This window comes from Polyodon spathula, chromosome 43 (assembly GCF_017654505.1).
Source record: "Polyodon spathula isolate WHYD16114869_AA chromosome 43, ASM1765450v1, whole genome shotgun sequence".
In the NCBI taxonomy this organism is placed as follows: Eukaryota; Metazoa; Chordata; class Actinopteri; order Acipenseriformes; family Polyodontidae; genus Polyodon; species Polyodon spathula.
This window is the reverse complement of record NC_054576.1, coordinates 1002089-1028458: the sequence shown is the minus strand read 5'-3', so window position 1 is coordinate 1028458 and position 26370 is coordinate 1002089. Positions and strand designations below refer to the sequence as shown.

Sequence of the window (26370 nt, the reverse complement as noted above, 5' to 3'; positions counted from 1 at the left end):
CAAGTAACTGCAAGGTCAAGCGCGTTGCCTTCTGTTCAATCTGTTGCTGAAGTTTCTGCTTTTGTAATTGTAAACGCATCATTGGGCAGGTAATTCAGCATACTGTAACAGGCGAGGAGCCCTGTACATAATTGTTTATTTATTTTTAGACCGGGGTCTCCCCCTCCGCCCCCGTGTCTCGTGTGTTACTTTGTATTTGTGTTTTATGATTTATGTATTATAGAGGACGAGCGAGGTGCCGTCCTTCAGTGTTTTGTTATTGTTTATTTATGTAATTATTTGTATATATGATGCCGAGAAGGCGTAGGCTTTGTTTGGCAGCGTGGATGGGAAGCCCCATCCACAATTTAAAAACCTTGTGTAGAAGGTTTTCGTTTAATTGTTGCTACTAGGGAAATGGTCGCCTGCTTAAAAGCTTGCAGCTCTCTGCACTTGGGGTGGGTGTTCGGAAGCGGAGGAGCCGAGAGAAAACGAAACTAAAATAAATCCAGGAACAGTGAAGGCGATTTGCCCAGCCTGACCTGGAATACTTATTTTCTTATTTTGTTCATGATTATTTTGTTTAAATTTTTATTTTGCTCTGAGCAAAGAGTTTTTGTTTGAATATTTTTATTTGTTTTTGTGATTTAAAAATAAACGGTGCCGCAGCGCCTTTACACCTGCAGTACTGCCTCTGTCATGCTCCTGCATTCTGGCCTGACGTCTCCATTACACCCATCCCTGTTACGTGGTGCTCATCGTGGGATCACCAGCGCCTCCTAGACTCAGGCCAGAGTAGGTACTGCAGGTGCCTTATTTTTATTATTATTATTTTTTCTGAATTATGTAAAATGGGAAGGAAGCAGCGCGTGGCTGGTCGCAAGCCCCATCGTGTCTCTGTCCCGATGGAGGTCTGCCTAACTTGCATGAGGGGGAGCAGTGGTGCTTTGAAGTTGACAGTGACTACTACCACTCCCCACCTCAGGAAGAGGAGGTGGAACCAGGGCTACAGCCACAGGAGGAGGTTGGTTGGGAGGCCCTCTTCCACGGCATAGGCAAGCAGTATTGTTGCTGCATCTGTGGGGGGTGGGGGCATTTCCCCGTGAACTGCTCCCTCATAGAAGGGGAGGAGCCCCTGCCGCTGCGCAGTCAGAGGGGGAGGTGCTGCCTCTGCCTCCATCACCACCACTGGGAGAAGTGGAACTCCTGCTGTCGCCTCCCAGGGGTCCGGTGTCTTATTGTTATTGTGTTTTATTACACTATGTAACACAATTTTTGTTCCTGGGTAGTAAGTGTTATTTCCTAATTGCTTATGCCTCAAAAGTATAGAAAATGGCTATTATTCCCCACAAACTTTGCTTTTGTGACCAGGACAGTGATATTTCAAAATATCACTATTTCCAATGGGAAAACGGGCAAATGTGTGTCTTTTCATTCACATAGTCAGAAAAAAACAACATATGGATCTAAATTAACATGTATTTATACTAAAGTAATACAAAAATGACTACAAAAGATTTAGAAGTGAGTAGTTTTTCGAGATTTACACACACATTTGCCCGTTTTCCCATTGGAAATAATGATATTTTGAAATATCACTGTCCTGGTCACAAAAGCAAAGTTTGTGGGGAATAATAGCCATGTTCTATACTTTTGAGGCATAAGCAATTAGGAAATAACACTTACTACCCAGGAACAAAAAAAATAAATAAAAAATGTGTTACACATATTTAAGTATTATTATAGAGGACGATCGAGGTGTCTACTTCAGTGTTTTGTTATTGTTTATTTGTGTAATTATTTGTATATATGTTGGCTGTTTTTTTTGGCAGCCTGGATAGGTAGCCCCATCCACAATTTAAAAATGTGGGTCAGAAGGTGGCCAGATCCCGAATTAATTCATTGTTTAGTTGTTGCTAAGTGGGAGATGGTCACCTGCTTAAAAGCTTGCAGCTTTCTGCACTCAGAGTGGGTGTTCGGAAGTGGAGAACGAGAGTGGAGGAGACAAGAAAGAAACTAAAATAAATCTTGGAACAGTGAAGGCGATTTGCCCAGCCTGACCTGGAATACTTATTTTCTTACTGTGTTTGTGATTATTTCGTTTTTTATTTTGCTTTGTGAGCATTGTTTTGTTCAAGTCTTTTTTTTTGTTTTGTTATTTAAATAAAAACGGTGTACACCGCGTCTTTTGCCCTGCAGTACTGCATTTGTTATTTTTCCTGCGTCAGGCCTGACGTCACCACTACAGCCATCCCTGTCACAATACAATATTCTGAGTAAATGGCTTCTTATTAAAGTCAGTCTGAAAACACATTACAGATCGGCTACTATAGGCCAGTTACAGTTGATCCTGGACCAAACCATTAATAAAAGGGTAGAATGGGGGTTTGAATGTTATATTTAATGAAAATAAAAGTTATTTTCCCTGTAAAGATATTTGTTTGTTTGATAACTTTATAAGTTCATATGTCACGTGGAGGGTGTCTCATTGTATAAGAGATGTCATCTCATGCAGTTTGTGGCAGCCAGACCAATCAATGCGAGATGACGTGTCTTACACAATAAGAGACACCCTTCACACTCTGTATTAACTTATAATGCAAATTTCTCTTTTTTATGCATTGCTCAGCCTCTAGCAGTGGTTCTGTGGAAACTTCCCAGATACCATGGTGAATACTGTTTCCGGCAGGGTGCTCCAGAGAGCTTTAAGGACTTTAATGAGCTGTATAGCATTGTTTCTTAAAGAGGTGATTTCTGCTCAGGATATGTTTAATACCCCCCTCTCTCTTTTGTGTACAAAACATCCGAAGTAGGCTTCTTTTTTTTTAACTATTCAATGATAATTTGTTCTTTTTGATAATTTCTACAAGACTATTAACCAACGAAAAGTATAATTAAATATGACGTTTTGCTGCCTTTTCTTAACTAGTATACTGCTGCCTTCTTTCGTTCCTTTCAAAAAAAAATATGATTAATGACTTCCTATGACTTTTATGACCTTATGAACGGTGTATGAACCTGAATATGATTATGCTTACAGGGGGAGTTATGAACAACATCATTGAATAGGGGTATGAATAAAAAAGATTTAAAGCAATTCATTGTTTTGTTTGTTAAGAAAAAACACATACTTAAAAGTGTTTAAACTTCTAACCCCTGAAGACAAAAATTATTACATATTGTACATCAGTGAGAGTCACTCTCTTTCACTTGTTTTTTTATGCTTATTTTAAAGGTAAGTTTCCATGTGGTTGTTCAACTTTTGTAAACATATGCACCCGGGTCCCATCTTTTACTACAATGCAAATCTCTTCCAGAAGGTGTTCCTGGATTCTGCACAGTAAGAGGCAGAGCTCTTGGGAGGTGTCTCTGTATCTCTTACACGCTCCTGGATTCTGCACAGTAAGAGGCAGAGCTCTTGGGAGGTGTCTCTGTATCTCTTACACGCTCCTGGATTCTGCACAGTAAGAGGCAGAGCTCTTGGGAGGTGTCTCTGTATCTCTTACACGCTCCTGGATTCTGCATAGTAAGAGGCAGAGCTCTTGGGAGGTGTCTCTGTATCTCTTACACGCTCCTGGATTCTGCACAGTAAGAGGCAGAGCTCTTGGGAGGTGTCTCTGTATCTCTTACACGCTCCTGGATTCTGCATAGTAAGAGGCAGAGCTCTTGGGAGGTGTCTCTGTATCTCTTACACGCTCCTGGATTCTGCACAGTAAGAGGCAGAGCTCTTGGGAGGTGTCTCTGTATCTCTTACACGCTCCTGGATTCTGCACAGTAAGAGGCAGAGCTCTTGGGAGGTGTCATTTAATGTGTTAAGTTGTTTGTGGCCAGTTTTAATGCTACTCATAATTATTTTGTTTAAATGTGGAACTAGGCAATATGGACGGTGGTTACATACATTGACATAAGTATTACATTATTATTCATAATTTCATAGGCTATTTACATTTGACCTGAAGCAAAGAGCTAGTGCATCTATCCTTATCCCATCTCTAGCATGGTACTGAAGGATGCTCCCCGGGTGTGGTTGTCCATGGTTAATTTATAAAGTGTAATTTAATTTGGAATTGAGCAAGCGCATTGGAAACCAGAGAGAGAGAGTCGAAACTGGCGCCATTTGGGCTCCCTCGCAGTGTCAGTATTGCATAGAGCCAACATGGCGAACACTGGCGTCCCTCTTCATAATCACGTGGACGCCGCCCTTGTTTTCGACAGGGATGTCAGCCAATCAGTCTCTCATGCTGGGGATAGAGTGTTCCTGCAGCCAATAATACGCGATGCTTCCAACCAGACCCGCCTTCTGCTAGCGACGCATTTCAGCCCAGGCGCTGGAGAGGTTTGCTGTGTTTATGTGTGGAGAGCTGGCTGCGGGCGCTGCTGCTTTACTGCACGCTGCCTCCTGCTGTTTAAACTATTCAGCTTGGGGTGAAATGTTTTCTAGTAATTTGTGATTTCGTGTTTATTACGTGCACGGAGTTCCGGGAAGAGGATTCCGCTAGACCAGTCTCCCACTAAAACCAGTGAAGATGGAGGTCAGTGTCTCCGTGTCGCTCTTTGAAGACGAGCTCGCCTCTGCCGTCGAGCTCGCAGTGAAAGCGGCTGTGGACTCCGTCTTGTGTGCGGTTACTAAAGCTGTCGGCAGCAAATTCACTGAATTCCGAGTGGAAATGACTGGAAAGGAGAAAGAGATTGAAAGTCTGAAGCGGAGATTGGAAATATCAGAGAGCGAGCTGAGAGCCGTGCGAGGGTGTGGAAACACTGCAGATACAGACATCAAACACGCTTTCATATTTCAGGGTAAGCTTGATTTTATTGTGTGTTATTGCTCGGTCAAGCCAACACCTTAAACCACCTTCTATTGATAAGATCTTGGTTAGAATTTCTCTTTGGAGAAGTTTGAACGTGTTTGATTATTATAAGCGCTGTTAATGTTACAGATGTGTCCTAATATTGGATATAAGGAGTCTAATCAAGGCACTGTATTATTTTATAGACCATAAGAACGAGGCAAATCTAACCTAGTCTCATTTACATTTAAGTAGGCATTCTAGAAACTAATAAACTACTAGACTGGTAAATCTTAACCCGTTTAATTAAAAAAAGACTGAAGTGGTATCCTTGTGGTAAAGTGATGTCTTGTGTAGAGTCCCGCAGAGACAGCCGCAGCCCGTATTGCAGAGGGTTGGAATAATGATTTGTGTTCTGTTATCAACATATTCAGCTCCAGTGCTGCTGAGTTTGCATTTGGTACAGTCTGTGCTGGTTCTTTTGCTTTAGTCCTAGGCCCTTATTGTTACACACACACACACACACACACACACACACACACACACACACACACACACACACACACACACACACACACACACACGTTTACAGAGATCTTTCCAGACCTAACTGCGATAAAGGGCGTCGTCGTGGGACCCTGTTGCATCCATATAATATAGGTTATATATACACACACACAATTTTGTGAGATATTTGTGTATATATATATATAGTATATTATATATTATATATTATATATATATATATTATATATATTGCACAAAACGTGTTTTACTGGAGTTGACCTCAAAAACCCGAAAATGTTAACCATAAAATAAATAAATAAATAAATTAAGTACTTTGTTGAGCTGATGGTAAACAGAATTGGGAAACGATCGCTCATATTGCTTATAAACGCAAACATGTACCAATACAGGTTATTATTTAAGAGTAGAGCAGAGAGTTCGCAGAAATACATACAATAGGGATAGCCACACCATTACAAATGTATTGTAACACTACAAGGGATGAGATTGGATTTGTAGCTGCAGTTCACGTGACGTTGCACAAGTAAGCTTTCAATATTGTTCGTAATCGTTAAAGAGGTGGAGTTTGTACAAAACAAAATATTGCTGCACTTTTCAAAAGTTTGAATTCTGTAACTCACGTGTTTAAATGAAACTGCTTTGAGAATAAGCAGGCTGTCCTGCTGCAGTGGCTTGTCTACTCAATGTATTTGACACATTGAAACGTTACCGTAACCCTGGTTCCCTGAAAGAGAAGACGACCACCAATCAATACTTTTGGGATATGCTTGCCTTAGGTAGGTATTCGCTGAGCATTTTATGTCAGAGCTGCCGATAGACCCCTCCGTGGCGTGACAGATGTCCTCGGTCCCGCCTGTCGAGGTAATAAGTAGTCGGTCCGTAGAGCTCACTTCCTCTTTTGCATCAAATCGACTGTAGCGTCAGATTGATTCATAATATGTGTGTATGAAATTAACAGAAATGGAATATGTAGAGGTGAAAATGAGAACAACCAATGGGAAACACTCCATGTGGACAAAAATAAACAAACTATCCAATCCCAGGAGTGAAGAAGGGATAACAAAAAGAACCAGTGCGACTTTCAAATAGCGCTCCACACAAGGAACGGGGCTCCAGGCAAGAGAAACCATGCCCCCTACATGAGACCTAACGCTCCACACACACAAAGAAGTCTGTGAACTTTGGCATGCTTCTGAGGGCAAGTGGTGAGGTCTGAAATGAAATGAAAGCTGAACTGCTCTGAAGAAAGTTTCATGGGAGCACACATGCTCGAATTCACAGAAGGCAAGGAAGAACCAATGTTCTGAAGAATGGCTGAAATCATCTTCTGTGGAAGGGCCCTGCAATCTGTCCTGCGAGGGACTGAGCCAGAAAACAGGGTGCTGCATTAATCGGAAAGCTGGTCTTTGTTTTATGCCACCGCATGAACCCGAACTGAAGCAAAGCTGGCAGTTATGCTTTTGGAAGATCCTGAGAGAATTGCACAAGAACACTCCTACAAACTACATAACTTCAATTGCAACGCATCCTCTGAACTGAGTTACATCTGGCCAACGCTACTGTATAAAATTGGGAAAAACTCCCTACAAGTCAAGAGTCGGTTATTGTCAAGGGAGTCAGAGTTCTAGATGAGCCAGAACTTCAATATGGTTTATCTTATTTCCTTCATTTTGACGTACCTGAATGGGTGACTACATTTATTTGAATGAATTGTATACCTAATTCTCTCCACCGTGGATGCGAGTGATACGACCTCGCAAGGTTTGGTGGTCGTCTTCTCTTTCAGGGAACCAGGGTTACGGTGAGTAACCTAACATCCCCTTTCAATCCGAAGACAACCACCAACCAATACTTTTGGGAAAGTATACCAGAGCCGTTGCAAGGGAGGCCTCGCTACCGCCAGCTGGTGTTGGTGGTCTGCGTGTACAACATCAAGGACCCTTGTGCCTAATGAAGGCTTAGAGAGATCTACAACATTAAGTTGGTAAAACCTGGTGAATCTATGCGGAATAACCCAGCTAGCCACAGTACAAACGTCAGTCAATGAAGCACCTCGAAAGAGAGCCCATGACGCAGCCAGACCTCTGGTAGAGTGCGCGGCCACCCTCCTAGGTGGGGGTAGACCGTTATTATTGTATGCAGTTGATACTATGTCTAAAATCCAGTGGGCCAGTTGCTGCTTCAAGAAGGATTGACCCAGAGTCCTTTCACCATAGCAAGCGAAGAGCTGGTCAGACTGATGCAGCGCTTTCATCCTATTCACATAACCTCTCAATGCCCTCACTGGGCAGAGGGAATACAGTTTCCTATCCTTCAATTCAAAGGGAGGAGGGGGGAAGGCCTCTTTTGCCACTGATTGGTTCAAGTGGAAAGCCATAATCACCTTAGGTATAGGCTCAAACAGGGCCTTAATACAACCAAATAGCCTCCAATACCACGTCCAGACCACTCGGGGAGGACGTCCTTTCTAGGGGGGGGGACGCAGCGGCCGAGCACCCTTTAGAAAATGGGTCACCAGAATATGGGCACCTGGGGATACTGAGTCTATGGGGACTTGGCATTCAGGTATAGCTGCGAGGTACACTTTATAGAAACTGTAAAATAATTGCTATGGGGCAGTAGATGGGGTCATACACCCCTTTTGAAAATACCTCCACTTGTAAGTGCCCTTGTGGAGGAAGCCCTAGTGTTCTGCAATGTACTAACTACCGCATCTGAGAGCCCTAAGGTGCCCGTTCAGGTGTCAGACCCACAGCTGGAGTCTAAGCAGTTGTGGTGGCCAGAGGGTGCCTCGTGCCTGACCGAGGAGATCCTTGTGCAGCAGGATCTCCCAGGGCTGGCCCTGCAGCAGCTGGCAAGGGTTCAAAAGCCAGGTTCTCCTGCTGCTTTTTCTCTCCTGACCGTCGAGTTAGGCAAGGAGTATCGGTGTCGGCGGGAAAGCGTACAAAGTGCTTTGGGTCATTTGTTGGCTCATGCACTGCTCATTTACGTGCAGGGATGTCCAGCGGCCTGTCCAGGACCTGCTGATTCCCCTGCCTGCCCAGACCGCACCCCAACCCAGATTGAAGTCTGTCATCATTTGACGGTTGTGTTTCACTCCCATCGTTACACCTTCGCTCATGTGAGAGGCTTGCCTCCACCAGCGTACAGCTTCCCAGCACAGCCGTGACACGGTCAGCCGATGGCGTCTGTCGTGCTTGGGGTGTAGCTGAAAGACATTGAGCCAGACGTGGATTGGGTGCCTGTGGAGTAACTCCAGTTTAAAGGCTGATGAAGCTGCAGTCATCAGATCTAGTAGTTTTTGACACAACACCAATTGTTCTGTGAACCCTTTTGAAAAAGGGCCAGACAGTTGTGAATAGAAGCTACTCTGTCGTCCAACAGGTAGGCTTGCCTCGTAAGGGAATCCAGCCAGAGACCCAAGTAGACTGTACTTTGCCCTGGTAATAATTGGCTCTTGGCATCGTTGAGGGTGATTCCCAGTCTCAACAGATGCTTAGTCACAATCGCTATGCGTGCCCACGTTTGTACCTGCGACTGGGAACAGATCAACCAGTCGCCCAGGTAGTTCATCACCCTGATCCCTTGCAGCCGCAAGGGAGGTAGGATGGCATCCATGCACTTTGAGAACATGTGAGGGGCTAGAGACTGAAGGGCAGCATGGAAAACTCGATGACACTCCCCTGAAAGGCGAAGCTGAGATCCGTCCTGTGCGCTGGATGAATAGGGATGTGTAAGTACGCGTCCTTTTCGGTCCACTCTTGTAAACCAGTTGCCCGGCCGGAAAGACTGAAGAAGGTGACGGTGTGCATAACCGTCGTGTACGGTGGCGAGCACCCAAGTGGGGGCTGCCTGGGGCGCCTTGGAACTGCCTCCGAGATCACTGCTGTGTTGGAATCCCACTTCTCAGCCGCGCTAGCAGGGGACGTTGTGCAGGCATGGAATTTAGCCATGCTTGATGTCTGTATGGCCCCAAGGGCGTTGTTTAAACAGCAGAGGGTGTAGACCTGTGTATTGAAGCACTCATGCACCATGGGACCAGAAGCACCAAGGACACTGAGTGAGGAAGAATACAGTACTGGTGCACTGAAGAGTCGGGGCACCGAGTGCAGGTGTTATTGGCATGCTGGGTGCGCTAAGCACAGAGGCATGGAGCATCTAAGCACTGAAGGCGCCAAAGCACCGAGGCTCTGAGGCACTGAGAGGCACCTAGCCTTAATCACGTGCAGTCAACACAACCCGGGGTATCGCATAGCATATACCGGGGTGGATGCACAGGCTCGAGTGGCTGCGGTAGGGAATCGGGAGAGACGTACAGGGGAGCGCACGGTGCTGCACCAGGGTGCAGAGCGGCAATAACCTGGTTCTGGACCGCGTGCAGTCACACAACGGGGCAGCGCATAGCGTACAGAGTGGAGCACAGGCTCAAGGAGCTGTGGCGTGTTAGACAGAAAAAAAGTGTACTGCTTTTTGTGTGTTTTTTTTTTTTTTTTTTTTTTTTTTTTTTTAACTGCAAAGGCAGTAATAGGAAAAGAAAATAGAGGCTCACACACACAACCATTGAGCTATGGGAGAACTGTCGCCGCGCCAGATGGGTGATCTGTAAAATTCTATTATTGCTGTTATTACCAGCTGCGCTGAGTAGGTGGTGGATACAGCGAATTCAACTCAACAGCTGGGTCCCGGTGAAGAATCACGCGTGCAGTTAAAAAAAAATAAAGAAATAAATACAAGGCAGTAAAAGAAGAAAAAAAAACTGTATATTATACTGTAACGGTGATTATTATTGAGAATGGATAGTGCTACAGTGTATTATACTGTAACAGTGTGTATTAAGAATGGATAGTGCTACAGTGTATATTATACTGTAACAGTGTGTATTATTGTATTAAGATCTATCATTTGTACAAAACAATGTGATGCTGCAGTTTGTTTTGTTAGAATAATTCTAACCATAAAATAAATAAATCAATAAAGTACTTTGTAGCTCTGCGAATACATACCTAAATCAGGCATATCCCAAAGTATTCTTTGGTGGTTGTCTTCGAATTGAAAGGGAACTTGTGTTCTGTGTTAGTTTCCTTCAAAACTGTTATCACAATACAGTATGAGGTAACAAAAAGACATTCCTCAGACCCTGTGCTGAGACTGCAAGACTCCCTGCTTGGTTTCTAAGCCTGTTTGCAGTAGAGAAATGGATGTTTGCATTGGAACAGAGCGGCGCTCATGATGGTGATTGACAGGGAGGTAGAAGTGGATGCAGTGCTCCAGTGAGGTACAGCAGCTGAGAAAGCCCAGCAGGGCTGAGTCTTGTTTTGTACAGGATGTAGAATAAAAAGATGTTCATATGAAAATGCCTTTTCCTTCACTTTGTTCATAGGAACACAAACACAGTGTTAACCGATGATTGCAATGTAGAATAACAGGAATGGGATCAATACCAGAATGAACTTAAACCACCAAACTATTATACCAGCTCACCCCTATACGAAATAACTGAGGAGCAGTCACTCTAAATGCAGGCTGCATATTTCTGAGCACAGCAGATTGGAGGGGTTTATTTTGATACAGTCCCTGATCAAAGCAACTAACACACAATGTTGATAGGAGTTGAAATAAATATTTAATCATTGCAAAGATATGAACCATGGAATTGAGGGTAGGGTACTAGGGTTAGATGTTCTTTATTTATTTCAAATTACAAAAATGTATTTCAGCTTTAATTAAAGACATAGATCTACCCTCTACCACAAGTACTTTAGAAGGATCCAGCCTCATTCCCAGCCTAGCTAGTAAGTAGGAGTTCTAATTTTATACAATTTTGTTTCCCACAGATCCCAAAGAGAGCCACGCTATCCCTGAATCCGAAGCACAGGAGGGGCCAAAGATAGAAGCAGTTTACACACAAGAGGAGTCCTTTGAGCGGGAGTGCTGTGCAAGTCTAATGCAGGTTACAGAGCTGACATTTGTTAAAGATGAAGAAGTCCCTCAACAGGAATGTGTTCCTATCAAAGAGGAGTTCATAGAGCAGGAATGTGTCCCCATCACAGAGGAACCTCTTCATGAAAATAATGTCCATACACTTGAGAAGAACAACAATCTGGGATCCAGCCTGTGTGATGATTCTCCATCTGAATGTGAACTGGGATTTAGAGGTAACCCTACAAAACAAGCAGCATTGAGCTGCCTATTCATCCTGCAGAGCTGCTACTAAACACCAGCAGTGTGCTTCACATTCATATTTTAACCAAGGGGAGCTGCCCAGCCACTCTGTCAACAAGGACATAACTGTCCTTGCTCCTGAGGCAGCTGCTAGATGTGCAGCCACTGCCCCGCCTCTTTAGAATGCTGTTTGATCAGCGGTGTCCAATCACGCTCCTGCAGGCCATTCCACTCCACATTGAACAGGTTCAGTTCTATAAAGTGCTGCTCCTGTGCCTGGATGGAGGTTTAATTGGTTCAATTAAACTATTTAAGAACATAAGAAAGTTTGCAAACGAGAGGAGGCCATTCGGCCCATCTTGCTCGTTTGGTTGTTAGTAGGTTAATGATCCCAGAATCTCATCAAGCAGCTTCTTGAAGGATCCCAGGGTGTCAGCTTCAACAACGTTACTGGGGAGTTGGTTCCAGACCCTCACAATTCTCTGTGTAAAAAAGTGCCTCTTAGTTTCTGTTCTGATTGCCTCTTTATCTAATCTCCATTTGTGACCCCTGTTCCTTGTTTCTTTTTTCAGGCTGAAAAAGTCCCTTGGGTCGACACTGTCAATATCTTTTAGAATTTTGAATGCTTGAATTAGGTCACCGCGTAGTCTTCTTTGTTCATGACTGAATAGATTCAATTCTTTTAGCCTGTCTGCATATGACATGCCTTTTAAACCAGGAATAATTCTGGTCGCTCTTCTTTGCACTCTTTCTAGAGCAGCGATACCCGTTTTGTAGCGAGGTGACCAGAACTGAACACAATATTCAAGATGAGGTCTTACTAGTGCATTGTACAGTTTTAACATTACTTCCCTTGATTTAAATTCAACACCTTTCAAAATATATCCAAGCATCTTGTTGGCTTTTTTATAGCTTAGATGAAGACATTTCTGAGTCAACATAAACTCCTGGGTCTTTTCTGTACATTCCTTCTTCAATTTCAGTATCTCCCATATGATATTTATAATGCCTGCATGCAGTACATTACACTTTTTTCTCTATGAAATGTCATTTGCCATGTGTCTGCCCAGTTCTGAGTCTTGTCTAGATCATTTTGAATGACCCTTGCTAATGCAACAGTGTTTGCCACTCCTCCTATTTTTTGTGTCATCTGCAAAATTAACAAGTTTGCGTACTATACCAGAATCTAAGTCATTAATATAGATACATAAAATACTGATCCCTGTGGTACACCGCTGGTTACCTCACTCCATTTTGAGGTTTCTCCTCTAATGAGTACTTTCTGTTTTCTACATGTTACATGTAGTACAGGGTTGGCGAGAGCCGGAGTGGAGCTGTAAACTTTGGATTGGATCCTGTGTTAGATCTGTGCCTTTCCCCATTCCTGGTAGCCTGTTTGCAGTTGTGCTGCTCCCACAGCTTTACAGAGCTGCAGGGATCACATGTCCCCATCACTGGGTGATGCCAGATCCAGTCGGGTTGCTTAGCGTCAACAGGAGAAACATTTCAGTACAGAATTTCTGTGGAGAATGTATGCAACAGGATCGCCCAAATCAGAGTGAACCCATATTGTATGATAATGCAAACCAACAGTCTTTATTTCTTACACTTTATTTAAATACAATCTCATTTTTAAATGCTCATCTCACTGCAGCTATCCCAAGGACTGTAGTGTTTGCTCACAGCACCACATTTCCCTCTTGTGCATCTCACAGTAAGCGTTGCTGTGTTATTATTGTCACAGTACAGGAAATACGTGTGTGGAGGGGTTCTGTACAGCAGACCAGCGAATCAGTTGCAGCTGTGAGAGGGAATCTGGGATTTGTAGTTTTTTTAGATCTTTGCTCTACAGATGTTTTACACAAAAATTGATTTATAAAGACACATTTGTTGTGGAAAAACAAACCCCCTGCAGCCCTGCATAGTTCTACATGTCGTGTGTCTTCAATACAGGCAGAATAAAAAGGCAAGGTGCAGTGCGGAGGATTGCAAATGGGATTCTGTTTTTAGAAGCACAGCAAATATTAATTATCAAAAAGCAAATTCAAATATTAAGTAGCAGTACTATCAAAAAGCAGGTAATGAATAGTCAGGATTTTTCATGACTATTGGCTCGATTTAAAATATTCCAGTTTAAATATTTAAAAAAATGTCGTTTTTCATTTTCCACTTGACTGACATGATGACATCATTCTTGCTGTGACTGAAACTTGTGGGACACTAACTGGTAAATGAGTCCGCCTGATCTTAACAACCAATCACTGAGCTGCTCTCTCGCTTGTGTTCAGAACAGTGCATGTGGAAGAATGCTCTACAATAACCTTTGTCTCTCTTCTCTTTCTTTCTTTAGCTTCTAAAGTAGATGAAGGAGAACACGACTCCACTCCATCACCCCAGTGCAAAAACGCTTCTAGCGGCAAACCACAGTGCAAGAAGCACAGAGAAACATCACCCCAAGAAGAGTATGTGAAGACATTGAGGACTCACTCAGTTAAAATCCCTTCTTTACAAGACAGACCCCCTCTTACTGTGGAGAGTAGAGAGACGCCACATTCTGCATGTTTTAACAGTTTTGAAACCCAGAGCAACTTGAAGACCTTGCCTCATTCTATTACAGGTGGGAAGAGTTCCTGTCAATTGGACGTTCCTGAAACTCACAAGGGAAATCACGCAGGAGGGACTACATTTTCCTGGGTTGATTGTGGGAAGAGTTTCAATCATATATCACTGCTTAAAAGACACCAGCGCATTTACACAGGAGAGAAACCTTCCCACGTACCTTCCAGTGATAAGAGTTTCACACAGTTAGGGAATCTTCATTCACAACAGCAAATTCACATGGGAGAGAAACCTTATCACTGCCCTGAGTGTGGGAAGAGATTCGGTCACTTAGGAAACCTTAAAGTCCACCAGCGCATTCACACAGGAGAGAAACCTTATCACTGTGCTGTTTGTGGGAAGAGATTCAGTAACTTAGGATCCCTTAAAAGGCACCAACGCATTCACACGGGAGAGAAACCTTATCACTGTGATGTTTGCGGGAAGAGATTCAGCCAGTTCGGACACCTTAAAAGACACCATAAAATTCACACAGGTGTGTAATCCTATCCCTGCTCTTTTTGTGAACAAAAGTTAAGTCAGTTGCTGGCTCTTGCAGGACTTGAGAACATTCTCAGAATTGCAGACGCTTGAGCACACCTAAACAACAGTAATATTTACTGAAAACAAAAGAATAAGCTTGCTTGATAAATAAGGTCACCCCTAATCAGAATTTGTTCAGAGCAAAAACTGTTGGACCAGAAATATGAACGACTACATTTTGTTTCGACCATTCATCATCATCATCTTGTTGAGCTTTCTGATTGTGTTACATCACATTAGTAATATATTAAATAGATTGTATTATGAATGCAAGTTTCTCTTTTTCTCATGCATTGCTCAGCGTCTTGGAGTGTGTTGCGTGGAATCTTCCCCGATGCCATGGTGACTCAGCGGCACCTCAAGACCAGGGGTCGGTACCACCAAGTTAACACTTAACAAAATTACTGGACTCAGTGACGGACATGGGGGGTGTAAAGCAAACAGCAGAGCACAGTCCGATTTAAAGCACATTCTCCCATATATATATATAGAGGAGCTAAGCACACGAATATCAATGAAGAGCAGCACAACTGTATATAGATAGCTACGGTAGTTATCTAGGCATAATAATAAATTCAACTCGCTTAGTGTTTTTGAATGTACCTTGCTGCCCCAGCTACATCAAAGTCCTTTGTGATGTTGTTGCATTGCAATAGGCAGACATGCATCAACACGACAGTTCTCAAGGCGATTCCTTGTGGATGTTTTAATTGAGTTCATGTGGCTGAAGCCTCGTTCGCAGCAACGGGTGTCAGGGCTCAGTGTCAGTAAAAGAAGTGACAGCCTTGGTAGTTCACTCTATTCATCCTCACTACTTGACTTAAACAAAATACACCATCATTTGGAAACGTCACTGCCACAGCAGTCTGAGTTGAAAAGTGTCTTCACAGCCTCATCCTCGCAGTACAATGTATACTGCATTTCAACTTCGCTGGAGTTAATGTGCTTTATAAATCTTGCAGCAAGTTTTGAATTTCTAAGACTGGTGGCTTTTGGCTGCAGGGGTCCAAACCCAATTCAAGAAACTTTGATATAGAATGAATTTAACAGATTGTAGCATGTCATGGATATTCTGGCAACTTGTTCTATAACTCGGTGACCCATTCCCAAATGCCTCTCTCTCTCAAAGTATTGCACTAGAGAATCCCACAGTAACTCAAACCTCTCAATGCAGGCAGCCAAACTTAACCAGCGAATTTTTTTTGTAGTTAACCAGGTTTGAGTATTCATCTTCATTCAACTCACAGATCTGTCTACATTCCTTTTTTCTTGCAGCCCCACTGAAATGTTTCAGTGTCACTTTGATCCACAAAGTCAGGTATGACTGATTCAGCGTCTTTAGCCATTAAGACTTGGCGATGAGTCATACAGTGCCGGACAAATAAATCGCCATAGCGATCTTTCAATCGACTTGAAACACTTTCACGTTGGGCTAGCATTACAGATACCCCGTCCGATGTAAATCCCACAATTTTCTCTACAGGGTACTTGTTTCGGTCATTTTCCAAACAACCAATGATGGCTTCACTCAGATTTTGTGCATTACGACGCTCGGTTATTTCAATTAAGCTCAAAAACTCAGAGTGAATTTCACCTGCATCAACATTCACAAAACGATGATAATTTATTATGACTCTTGTCACTGTGGTCAGCGCTCTCGTCGCACATTAAGTTTACAAACGGTGCATCTACTGCTTCTTGAACAATTTCACTGTAAAGATAGCCACCTAAATCCTCGGTGTTTCTTGACACAGTTTTTGCACCGCAATGCATTCTTTGAAAAGGAGCAGAGTTTGGGTCAAAGTCAGTCGTTGACTTTACCTGGCTTCCTCTGTTGGCTTTGGCCTCCTTGATGAATCTATCCTTCTCTACACTCGACATGTTTGAAGTCTTAGATATTTTTTTGCACCATTTTTCAGCATGGTCGTGAGCTACTGTTGACTTGAGTTGCTTCATTACTTGGTCACATCTTGTGCACGCCATAAAATAATCTGTGGGTCTTTCAAAAATGAAATATTCTCTTTCCCAAGCTGGGTTGAACGATCTTTTTTTTTTTAATTTTGACGCCATGTTTTTTTCAATGTTAAGAAAAAGAAAACAGTGCACAACATGATCGTAACTAACGCTTAACCGGATTGTGTAACAAGGCTTCAGTAGGTGGTTCAGTGTCATCAAGATTCTGCAGTAACCATAGTTATGGTAGAACCTTGTCATTGTCAGTTTACGGGGAGAAGCAGAGGCCAAATCTAGCCTGTTTGCAATGCAGTTGCAATATGTACATAGATAAATCATGTCTTTTTTTTCAACAGAGATTGTAAATCATACTTTTTTTAAAATAAATTACCAAGGACCTCAAACTTTTTACCATGGACACCTTGCCGATCCCTGCTCAAGACACAGCACAGTATACCTCAGTTATCATACAGGCAGCTTGAAGTGTAAAACCAATGCTATGGTGCACCAGAGAGTTTTTAGCACTCCAAAGGGCTGCATACCATTGCTTTCACAAGATGATTTCTGCTAATGATGTGTTTAATACTCCCCTCTCTCTCTTGGGTTCTCTATTAACAAATATAGGCTTCTGTGTTTTTAATATCAATTTTTTGATTGACAACGAGACTACTAAAGCAGAAAAAAAATGTTTTCCTGTCTATATTAAATCGTAGTACAAGTATGCTGCCGCCTTTCAAAAATGTGATTAATGACTTCCTATGACCTTATGAACGGTGTATGAACCTGAATATGATTATGCTTACAGGGGGGTTTCTGAATAACATCATGAATAGGTTCTCATCTATATCTGTCTAGAGACAGATAGATATAGATGACTATAGGATTATATATATATATAATATATATAATATAGATATTATATATATATAATATATATATTATACTCGGGACTGTGTGTCCTTTATAGGAAGTGCTTTATGCTTGCACATTTTCTTTAGGGCAACATGTTTTTATTAAGCACTGTGGCAAGGTGCTGCCCCTTTTATTATTTATGTGTGGTTTATTTTCATTTGTATTCTTATAACTGGATTATGTTTGTTTGTAGTTGGGCTGACGAAAGCCGTCCGCTAGTTGCTGTTGTTTAGTTTGGATCAGCAGGGAGGAGGTTAAATCCCTCTCTGCCAAAATACATGTGAGAATGTGGCTGGAGCCTAAAAAGCCACACATGCAAGGAGGAATCCTTGGACTGCAAAGTGAGTTGTGAGGAGAGTTTAATATCAAGAACGAATGCTACCAGCCAGTGAACAAGGTGCAGAATAATGAAAACCTGTTTTTCCACATTTTGTCCTTTATTAAAGTCAGGTGGTCATCAGGGGAGGGGGTGTTTTGTTTTATGTTTGGTAACAGAGTCAGGTTTCTGGCTGCAATTTGTCAGATTTAATGTCACTTCTGTTAATGTCACACTCATTACCATCAGATTGAAATGTCCCGGCCCCATTATAATGCATGCTGTGACTTTGTTTTTATATATTTTTTAAATGTATTAATGATCAATGCAGTGATAAAATAACTGCAACTCTAATGCCTGCTTTCCTGTTTAAACATGTTTAAATCATTGTGGTGGAGTGTCCCACCCCTTTGTTTATTATTGTTTTTGCATTATGATTTATATGTACTGTATATATAATGACCAATGCCATAATTGTATTATATATAAAATTTGCGTATGTGTGTATATATATATATATATATATATATATATATATATATATATATATATATATATATTATATGTTGTGTGCGGATGGACTAAAGCTGTCCTATATTATTATTTGTTGTGTGAGACCGACGAAAAGCCGCTCTCATACTCTATAGTCACGAGAATGGGGGTAAAGGGGTTAAAATCCCCCATTCATAAAAACTTCTTGCAGAAGGTGACCATCTCCTGTGTTAATTCATGGATTCATTGTTGCTAATCTGGAGATGGTGACCTGTATAAAAGCCTGTAGCTTTCTGCACCCCATGGAGAGAGAGTTCGGGGAGTAGTGAACGGGAGTAGAGAAAAGAGGTAAAAGAATAAATACAAAACCTGCAGAGTGATGGGCGTGCACCAGCACCATACTTATTATTATTGGTTATTTGATTTGGCCAGTGTGCCCGTTTGTTTCTGAGTGTTTTTGTTTTGTTTAAGCTGTTCATGTTGTTTAATAAACACTTATTATTATTGGTTATTTGATTTGGCCAGTGTGCCCCTTTGTTTTTGAGTGTTTTTGTTTTGTTTAAACTGTTCGTGTTGTTTAATAAACACTGTAAATAATGAGACGTATCTGACTTACTGGATGTTGCTGCTCGACATAAAATTGGCAGAATCCAGACCAGAACCTCCACTGTTTATAGACATTTTCCCACAACATAGCCAGGTGTGATAAACAACTTTTGTTTTCATAGGAAATCCAACAAAACAATCCAGGCATTGCAGGTCACAGTGTTATCAAGAATATTTCTCTCAGGGCCAAATGAGAGTATACTGATTCCTTTGGATCCATGACTAATTAAAACAAGTATATTACCACTAATATATACACTGTGTGGGCCTAGTCTCAAAACATCAGGGCTAAATATTTAAAAGTTTATATTCAAAATATTACTATTATTAATTTACCAAAAGAGCCACCTTCACAATATTAGGAATCTGTCATCCACCTAACATAGCCTACCTTATATAACAAATGAGTCTGCTTCATTTTTATAACAAACGGTTGATAACACTATGTAACACAATTTTTGTTCCTGGGTAGTAAGCGTTATTTCCTAATTGCTTATGCCTCAAAAGTATAGAAAAATGGCTATTATTCCCCACAAACTTTGCTTTTGTGAACAGGACAGTGATATTTTGAAATTGACCTATTTCCAATGAGAAAATGGTCTTTTCGTTTACATAAAGTAACATATGAATCCAAATTAACATGTATTTATACTAAAGTAATACAAAAATGACTACAAAAGATTTAGAAGTGAGTAGTTTTTCAGGATTTATGATTATACTGTAAATCACTTTCATGAATCAGCCCCCAAATGTAGTCTCCCATCATGTCCTCGTTATACTGTCCTTGGTAGCAGCGTTCAAAGTCCAGTATATCCTGGTGGAAGCGTACGCCTTACTCCTCCGAGTACGCTCCCATGTTCTCCTTGAATTTTATCAAGATGAGCATCAAGGATATGGACTTTGAGGGACATCCTACAGCCCATTGTGCCGTAGTTCTTCACCAGAGTCTCAACCAGTTCCACATAGTTTTCGGCCTTGTGATTGCCCAGGAAGCCCCGAACCACTGCGACAAAGCTGTTCCAAGCCGCTTTCTCCTTACTAGTGAGCTTCTTGGGGAATTCATTGCACTCCAGGATCATCTTTATCTGTGGTCCGACGAAGACACCGGCTTTGACCTTTGCCTCAGACAGCTTAGGGAAGAAGTCTTGAAGGTACTTGAAGGCTGCCGACTCCTTATCTAGAGCTCTGACAAATTGTTTCATAAGGCCCAATTTGATGTGCAGTGGTGGCATCAGCACCTTCTGGGGGTCCACCAGTGGCTCCCACTTGACGTTGTTCCTCCCCACAGAGAACTCGGTCCGCTGTGGCCAGTCCTGTGGCCAGGGAAACTTGGTAAAACCGCCTTAGAGACCCATCAGGAATGCCACCATTGCAGCCTCTTGATGCCATCTCAGAAAAATGCACATATGTATCCACTTAGGCAGCTGGAACTAAACTGAACTGGTGGGCTTAAGGCCCCTGTATTTATACTACTATTTATATTACTGGAAAGTTCTAGAAGTTACTCCAAGCTTACTCAGCACTGAATCTATCTGGAATGTTCTGGAAAATAGGTAAATTTCAAAATATCACTGTCCTGGTCACAAAAGCAAAGTTTGTGGGGAATAATAACCATTTTCTATACTTTTGAGGCATAAGCAATAAATAGGAAATAACACTTACTACCCAGGAACAACAACAAAAAAATAATAATAATTGTTACATGGTGTAATACATTGCTGGGTTTGTTGTGCTCATGTATCAGGTGGTGTCTGGAATGAGCCAAATGCAATTAAAACAGTGAGTGCAGGGGTGAAATAAACATATTTATAACTTTTCTTATGCAATTATTTAAATAGCGATTAATAAAATCAGTCCTAACGGTGCGTCTCAAGTGATAGAGTAACACGCTGCACCGGCATGGTGTGCTGTAATGCAATCAGAGATGAAAAGTGATAGAGTAACACGCTGCACCGGCATGGTGTGCTGTAATGCAATCAGAGATGAAAAGTGATAGAGTAACACGCTGCACCGGCATGGTGTGCTGTAATGCAATCAGAGATGAAAAGTGATAGAGTAACACGCTGCACCGGCATGGTGTGCTGTAATGCAATCAGATGAAAAGTTCTGCTAGGAGAGAATAGTAGCGAGTAGCTGGCGAGCGCAGCGACCAGGGAGAAGCAAGGTGGGAATTATTTAAGATGAGTGCAGTGAGATGGATATTTTTTAAAGTGAGCGAAGCTGCTGGCATCAATAAACTAAAAGCAAATTAGCTCATTTTTTTTTGTTTAATCTACTATTTGTTATTGTAAACAAGTAAGTCCAAGGAAAAGTTTAAAGTACCTGGTATTGCCAGGCAGTGTCCCATCCAAGTACCAACCAGGCCTGAATTTTTTTTCTTAGCAGACACCCTTATCCAACATTTATTTATACACAAATATTTCGACATTCAAGATCATGTGTGAAAAAGTATGTGAACCTTTAGAGTCAGTAATTGGTGGCACCCCCTTGAGCAGCAATGTCTTCAGCTAAGCATTTCTTGTAACTGTTGGTCAGTCTCTCCCATCGGTTTTGAGGAACTTTGGTCCATTCCTTATTTATACATTTATAATATAAACATGTACTCATTTCTACATTTATTTATTTAAAAATATGCATTTCCAAATATATTAATTCCTCCTTGCATTTATTAAATAATGTATTCATTTCTACCTAATAAATGATTCCGTTATTTTGAATTAAAACGAGGAACTACAATTTATTAGAGATCAGTGATTTAGACGAGGAAGCTATATGCCACTCGTGTAAAAGTCTATGGTATCTACCAAACAAACAGGAAATTAGATATTTTCAAACGGGAAATGGAACATTTCAAGAATCAAGCAGAACCTTCAGGCTGTGTGCTCCGCAAGGAAGTCAGTAATTTTTTTGTGCGATATGTGCCGTTTTAAAACAAATACATTTTTAATATAAATGGTGTGGATATCAAACTGCTTGCGATCCCTGGTTTATTTTGACGTTGACCAACACGTGGAATCACATGATTGGTAGATGTCCAGTTATTTAGCTTTTCTGTTTGAAAAGTCTCTACACACTATTAAAAGTAAGAAATGGAAGAGGAAGGAGAATAACAATTTTACCTTAGTTTGACAACTTCTATGTCAGTATGTGTAAGAGGTATTTACATTTTGTTTTGTTTTTTTTCATATGATGTGAGAAAGTTTCAGACTTTTGGTACTGGTACTGGTACAGATGGTAATTCTAAGTGATTTAGTTTCGCAGCTGCAAACTAGTGAAAACAGCAAAACTCTTGGAGCGGTATAGAGAGTCTCAGTAGTTTCCAGCAAGTTTTTCTAACTTGTCCACTCCCCTTATAATAGGAATTCTAAATTAGCTCAGGTGTAACCAGTCGCCTTCAAAATCACACCCCAAGTTCCATTTCAATGGAATGACAACCATTACCGAATGGTAAGAGCCCTCTCTGTCCGTCAATCACTGAGCATATATAAAAAAGCTGCCCTATCAGGGCCCTGCTGTGAGGAGGAAGTCCCTCCCACCTCCGGTTGAAGAGGGTCGTCCTCACAGTGGCATATCACCATTTTCTCTCTCACTCCACTGAGTCAGGTCACAGATTGCCTCGCAGGTCTTTGTTCTGGAAATTGGCTGATTTGTTGGTTCTTGAGCATTTAAAAATACATGGTAAGCTACACCTTTGAGTGTTTTTGAGATTGCTCTTGCCTTAGTCTCGCATCAGTTTTACTGATTAGAGCTGGTTTCGGCCCCTCTTTGAGATTGGCAAGTAGCTGTTATTCTCTTTTCGACTACCTCGTGTAGTTCAATTATCGTTGTTTAAGCGTTTGTGATGCTGTAAATGTGCGGCGGCAGCCTCTACACCAAATTTCTTGGCCTCAGTGACCCTCCAGCTCGGGCAACAAGTACGAATTCTGAGTGCTGCCGTTTTGTCCCACACGTTTCCAAAGTGCATGGATGCAGCCTGGCTCCACTCCACTGAACTATCTGGACGATTGACTAGTTTGCCCATGTTCCAAAGCACGCGCCAAGGTGCACACAAAACAGATCATAGATCATGTGACAAGGTTAAGGCTCTCAATACATCAACAGAAGAGCAACTTCGTACCATCTCAGTCCACAGTATTCCTGGGGATCAAACTGAACTCTGTCAGCATGTTTGCCTCACTGTCGGAAGACAGGATTCGGTCGTTGGAAGTCACACTCTCCCAATTCAGAGAGGATGCTCTTCTACAGGTCAGAATATTTCAAAGGTTGTTGGGGCTGATGGCAGCTGCCTCGAGAATCCTTCCCTAGGGCTGCTGAGAATGCGCCCGCTTCAAGCCTGGGTAAATACACTCAAGGTGCACCCGGTCCACGACCGACACTGGCTGGTGTGAGTGTCCAGACAATGCCCGGAAGACACTGGAGTGGTGGCTCCATCCTGGCAATCTGCACCTTGGCTCTCCCCTGGACTCCCTTCACAGAAGGGAAGTTGTCACTACGGATGCCTCCAGTGCCTCTGGAATGGGAGGGGAATAAGAGGTCAGTGGAAGGGACATTGGCAGCAAGCACACATAAATGCCCAACAGCTGCAAGTAGTAGCCCTGCCGTTATCTCATTTTCACCAGCAGTTAGCGCACAAACATGGACTGGTCCGGACGGACAATACTACAGTAATAGCCTTCATAAACCACCAAGGCGGCCTGCGCTCACTGGGCCTTCACCACACAGTGAGCAGACTCCTGTCCTGGACGCACAGAAACTTGCGTTCCATCATGGCGGTTCACCTCCCCGGTGTGGACAACAAGGCAGCAGACCTCCTGTCCAGAAGAGCTCCAGACAGATCGGAGTGGAGACTGCATCCTCGGGTGGTGAAACAGATTTGGGAGAGGTTTCGTACTGCACAAGTCGACCTCTTTGCCACAGCCGAATCCACTCATTGCCCCTGTCACAAAGACGGCTGCAGCAGGTGACGTTAGACCAGAAACCAGGAACCAGGAAATAAACAACAGAGGTGGAGTTTGGTGAAGCTGAGCTAATGGTCTTGCTCAGCATTTAATAATGAACAGACAGAAAATAAAAGGTTGTAAGACAAACAAGATACAGGACACGGCACTCACAAAACGGACTATACAGACAAAACACGGTGAACTACTTCTATTACAATTACCTCCGTCTCCAATCCCGTTCTCCACTCACTTAACACACAACCCTGAGTGAGTGAAAATATGCAGCTGTACCGAGACTCGACTGCTAAGCAATCATTTAATTGGAGTCTCGGTACAACTGCACGTGAATTAATAAAGTGCAATTCCCTGTGCTCACATATTACATTTTACTTGCATGTGAAGTGCTGTGCAATCCTCGTGCCTAAATACAAATATACATTTTAAACACTCGCGTTACACAGACCCATTTATATCCCGTGTACCAATGACTATACACCAACAATAACACACAACATACAACATAAAATACACAAAGGGGTGGGGCACTTTGCCACAGTCATATACATTGTTTTAATTGTGAGTCTATTTAACTAAAGATGTTACACAGTTATATACGAATAACATAAAAATACTGTATATAATTCATTAGTACTGTATTTTGTAACAAACTATTGAAAATGTATTTTTTAATAACGTGTAGCAGTAAGTACGTTTTCTTGTGGTTCATTGAGCCACTTTGTTGTGCTTTGTGTATTGTTACTTATGACTATAGAGATTTAAGTTCACTAATGATTATATTGTGTGTATATATATATATATATATATATATATATATATATATATATATATACATACACACACACACACACACACACAGTACTGTGCAAAAGTTTTAGGCAGGTGTGAAAAAATGTTGTAAAGTAAGAACGCTTTCAAAAATAGACATGTTAATAGTTTATATTTATCAATTAACTAAATGCAGAGTGAGTGAACAGAAGAAAAATCTACATCAAATCCATATTTGGTGTGACCACCCTTTGCCTTCAAAACAGCATCAATTCTTCTAAGTACACTTGCACAAAGTCAGGGATTTTGTAGGCATATAGTCAGGTGTATGATTAAAGAATTATTCCGAACAGGTGCTAATGATCATCAATTCAATATGTAAGTTGAAACACAATCATTAACTGAAACAGAAACAGCTGTGTAGGAGGAATAAAACTGGGTGAGGAACAGCCAAACTCAGCTAACAAGGTGAGGTTGCTGAAGACAGTTTACTGTCAAAAGTCATACACCATGGCAAGAATGAGCACAGCAACAAGACACAAGGTAGTTATACTGCATCAGCAAGGTCTCTCCCAGGCAGAAATTTCAAGGCAGACAGGGGTTTCCAGATATGCTGTCCAAGCTCTTTTGAAAAAGCACAAAGAAACGGGCAACGTTGAGGACCGTATACGCAGTGGTCGGCCAAGGAAACTTAATGCAGCAGATGAAAGACACATTATGCTTACTTCCCTTTGCAATCAGAAGATGTCCAGCAATGCCATCAGCTCAGAAAACAGTGGCACCCTGGTACACCCATGTACTGTCCGGAGAAGTCTGGACATAAGAGGCCTTCATGGAAGATTTGCGGCCAAAATGCCATACCTCCGACATGGAAACAAGGCCAAGCGACTCAACTATGCACGGAAAAACAGGAACGGGTGCAGAAAAATGGCAGCAGGTGCTCTGGACTGATGAGTCAAAATTTGAAATTTTTGGCTGTAGCAGAAGGCACTTTGTTCACTGAAGGGCTGGACAGCGGTACACAAGTGTCTGCGGCCACCAGTGAAGCATGGTGGAGGTTCCTTGCAAGTTTGGGGCTGCACTTCTGCAAATGGAGTTGGGGATTTGGTCAGAATTAATGGTCTCCTCAATGCTGAAAAGTACGGACAGACACTTATCCATCATGCAATACCATCATGGAGGCATCTGATTGGCCCCACATTTATTCTGCAGCATGACAACGACCCCAAACATATAGCGAAAGTCATTAAGAACTATCTTCAGCGTAAACAAGGAGTCCTGGAAGTGATGGTATGACCCCACAGAGCCCTGATCACAACATCATCGAGTCTGTCTGGGATTACATGAAGAGAGAGAAGCAACTGAGGCTGCCTAAATCCACAGAGGAACTGTGGTTAGTTCTCCAAGATGTTTGGGCCAACCTACCTGCCAAGTTCCTTCAAAAACTGTGTGCAAGTGTACCTAGAAGAATTGATGCTGATTTGAAGGCTCACATGTCGTTTGGTGTAGGTCACACCTAATATTGATTTGATGTAGATTTTTCTTCTGTTCACTCATTTTGCATTTTGTTAATTGATAAATATAAACTATTCTACCTATTTAATCTATTAAATCTATTTTTGAAAGCATTCTTACTTTACAACATTTTTTCACACCTGCCTAAAACTTTTGCACAGTACTGTGTGTGTAATATATATATACACACACACACACGCACACACACAAAACAAACACAACTCAGGTCTAATGAATTTAATCAACTGTTTTA

At 42.0% G+C, this 26370-nt stretch overlaps 1 protein-coding gene across 1 annotated transcript; it reads left to right on the top strand.

Moving 5' to 3' along the window:
• The first annotated feature begins 4505 nt into the window (after nucleotides 1–4505).
• LOC121305477 (zinc finger protein 239-like) lies at nucleotides 4506–17410 on the top strand. The gene is made up of 3 exons (XM_041237118.1): nucleotides 4506–4776; nucleotides 11129–11449; nucleotides 13807–17410. The coding sequence occupies exons 1-3, from the start codon at nucleotides 4506–4508 to the stop codon at nucleotides 14556–14558; spliced, it is 1344 nt and encodes a 447-aa protein (XP_041093052.1). The 3' UTR covers nucleotides 14559–17410.
• Nucleotides 17411–26370: the final 8960 nt, after the last annotated feature.

Bases quoted from the DNA above. Each gene is read 5' to 3' on its own strand.
- LOC121305477 (XM_041237118.1), top strand. From the start codon at position 4,506: ATGGAGGTCAGTGTCTCCGTGTCGCTCTTTGAAGACGAGCTCGCCTCT. The intron at 4,777-11,128 runs GTAAGCTTGATT...TGTTTCCCACAG, and splicing joins ACACGCTTTCATATTTCAGG to ATCCCAAAGAGAGCCACGCT. The intron at 11,450-13,806 runs GTAACCCTACAA...TTCTTTCTTTAG, and splicing joins ATGTGAACTGGGATTTAGAG to CTTCTAAAGTAGATGAAGGA.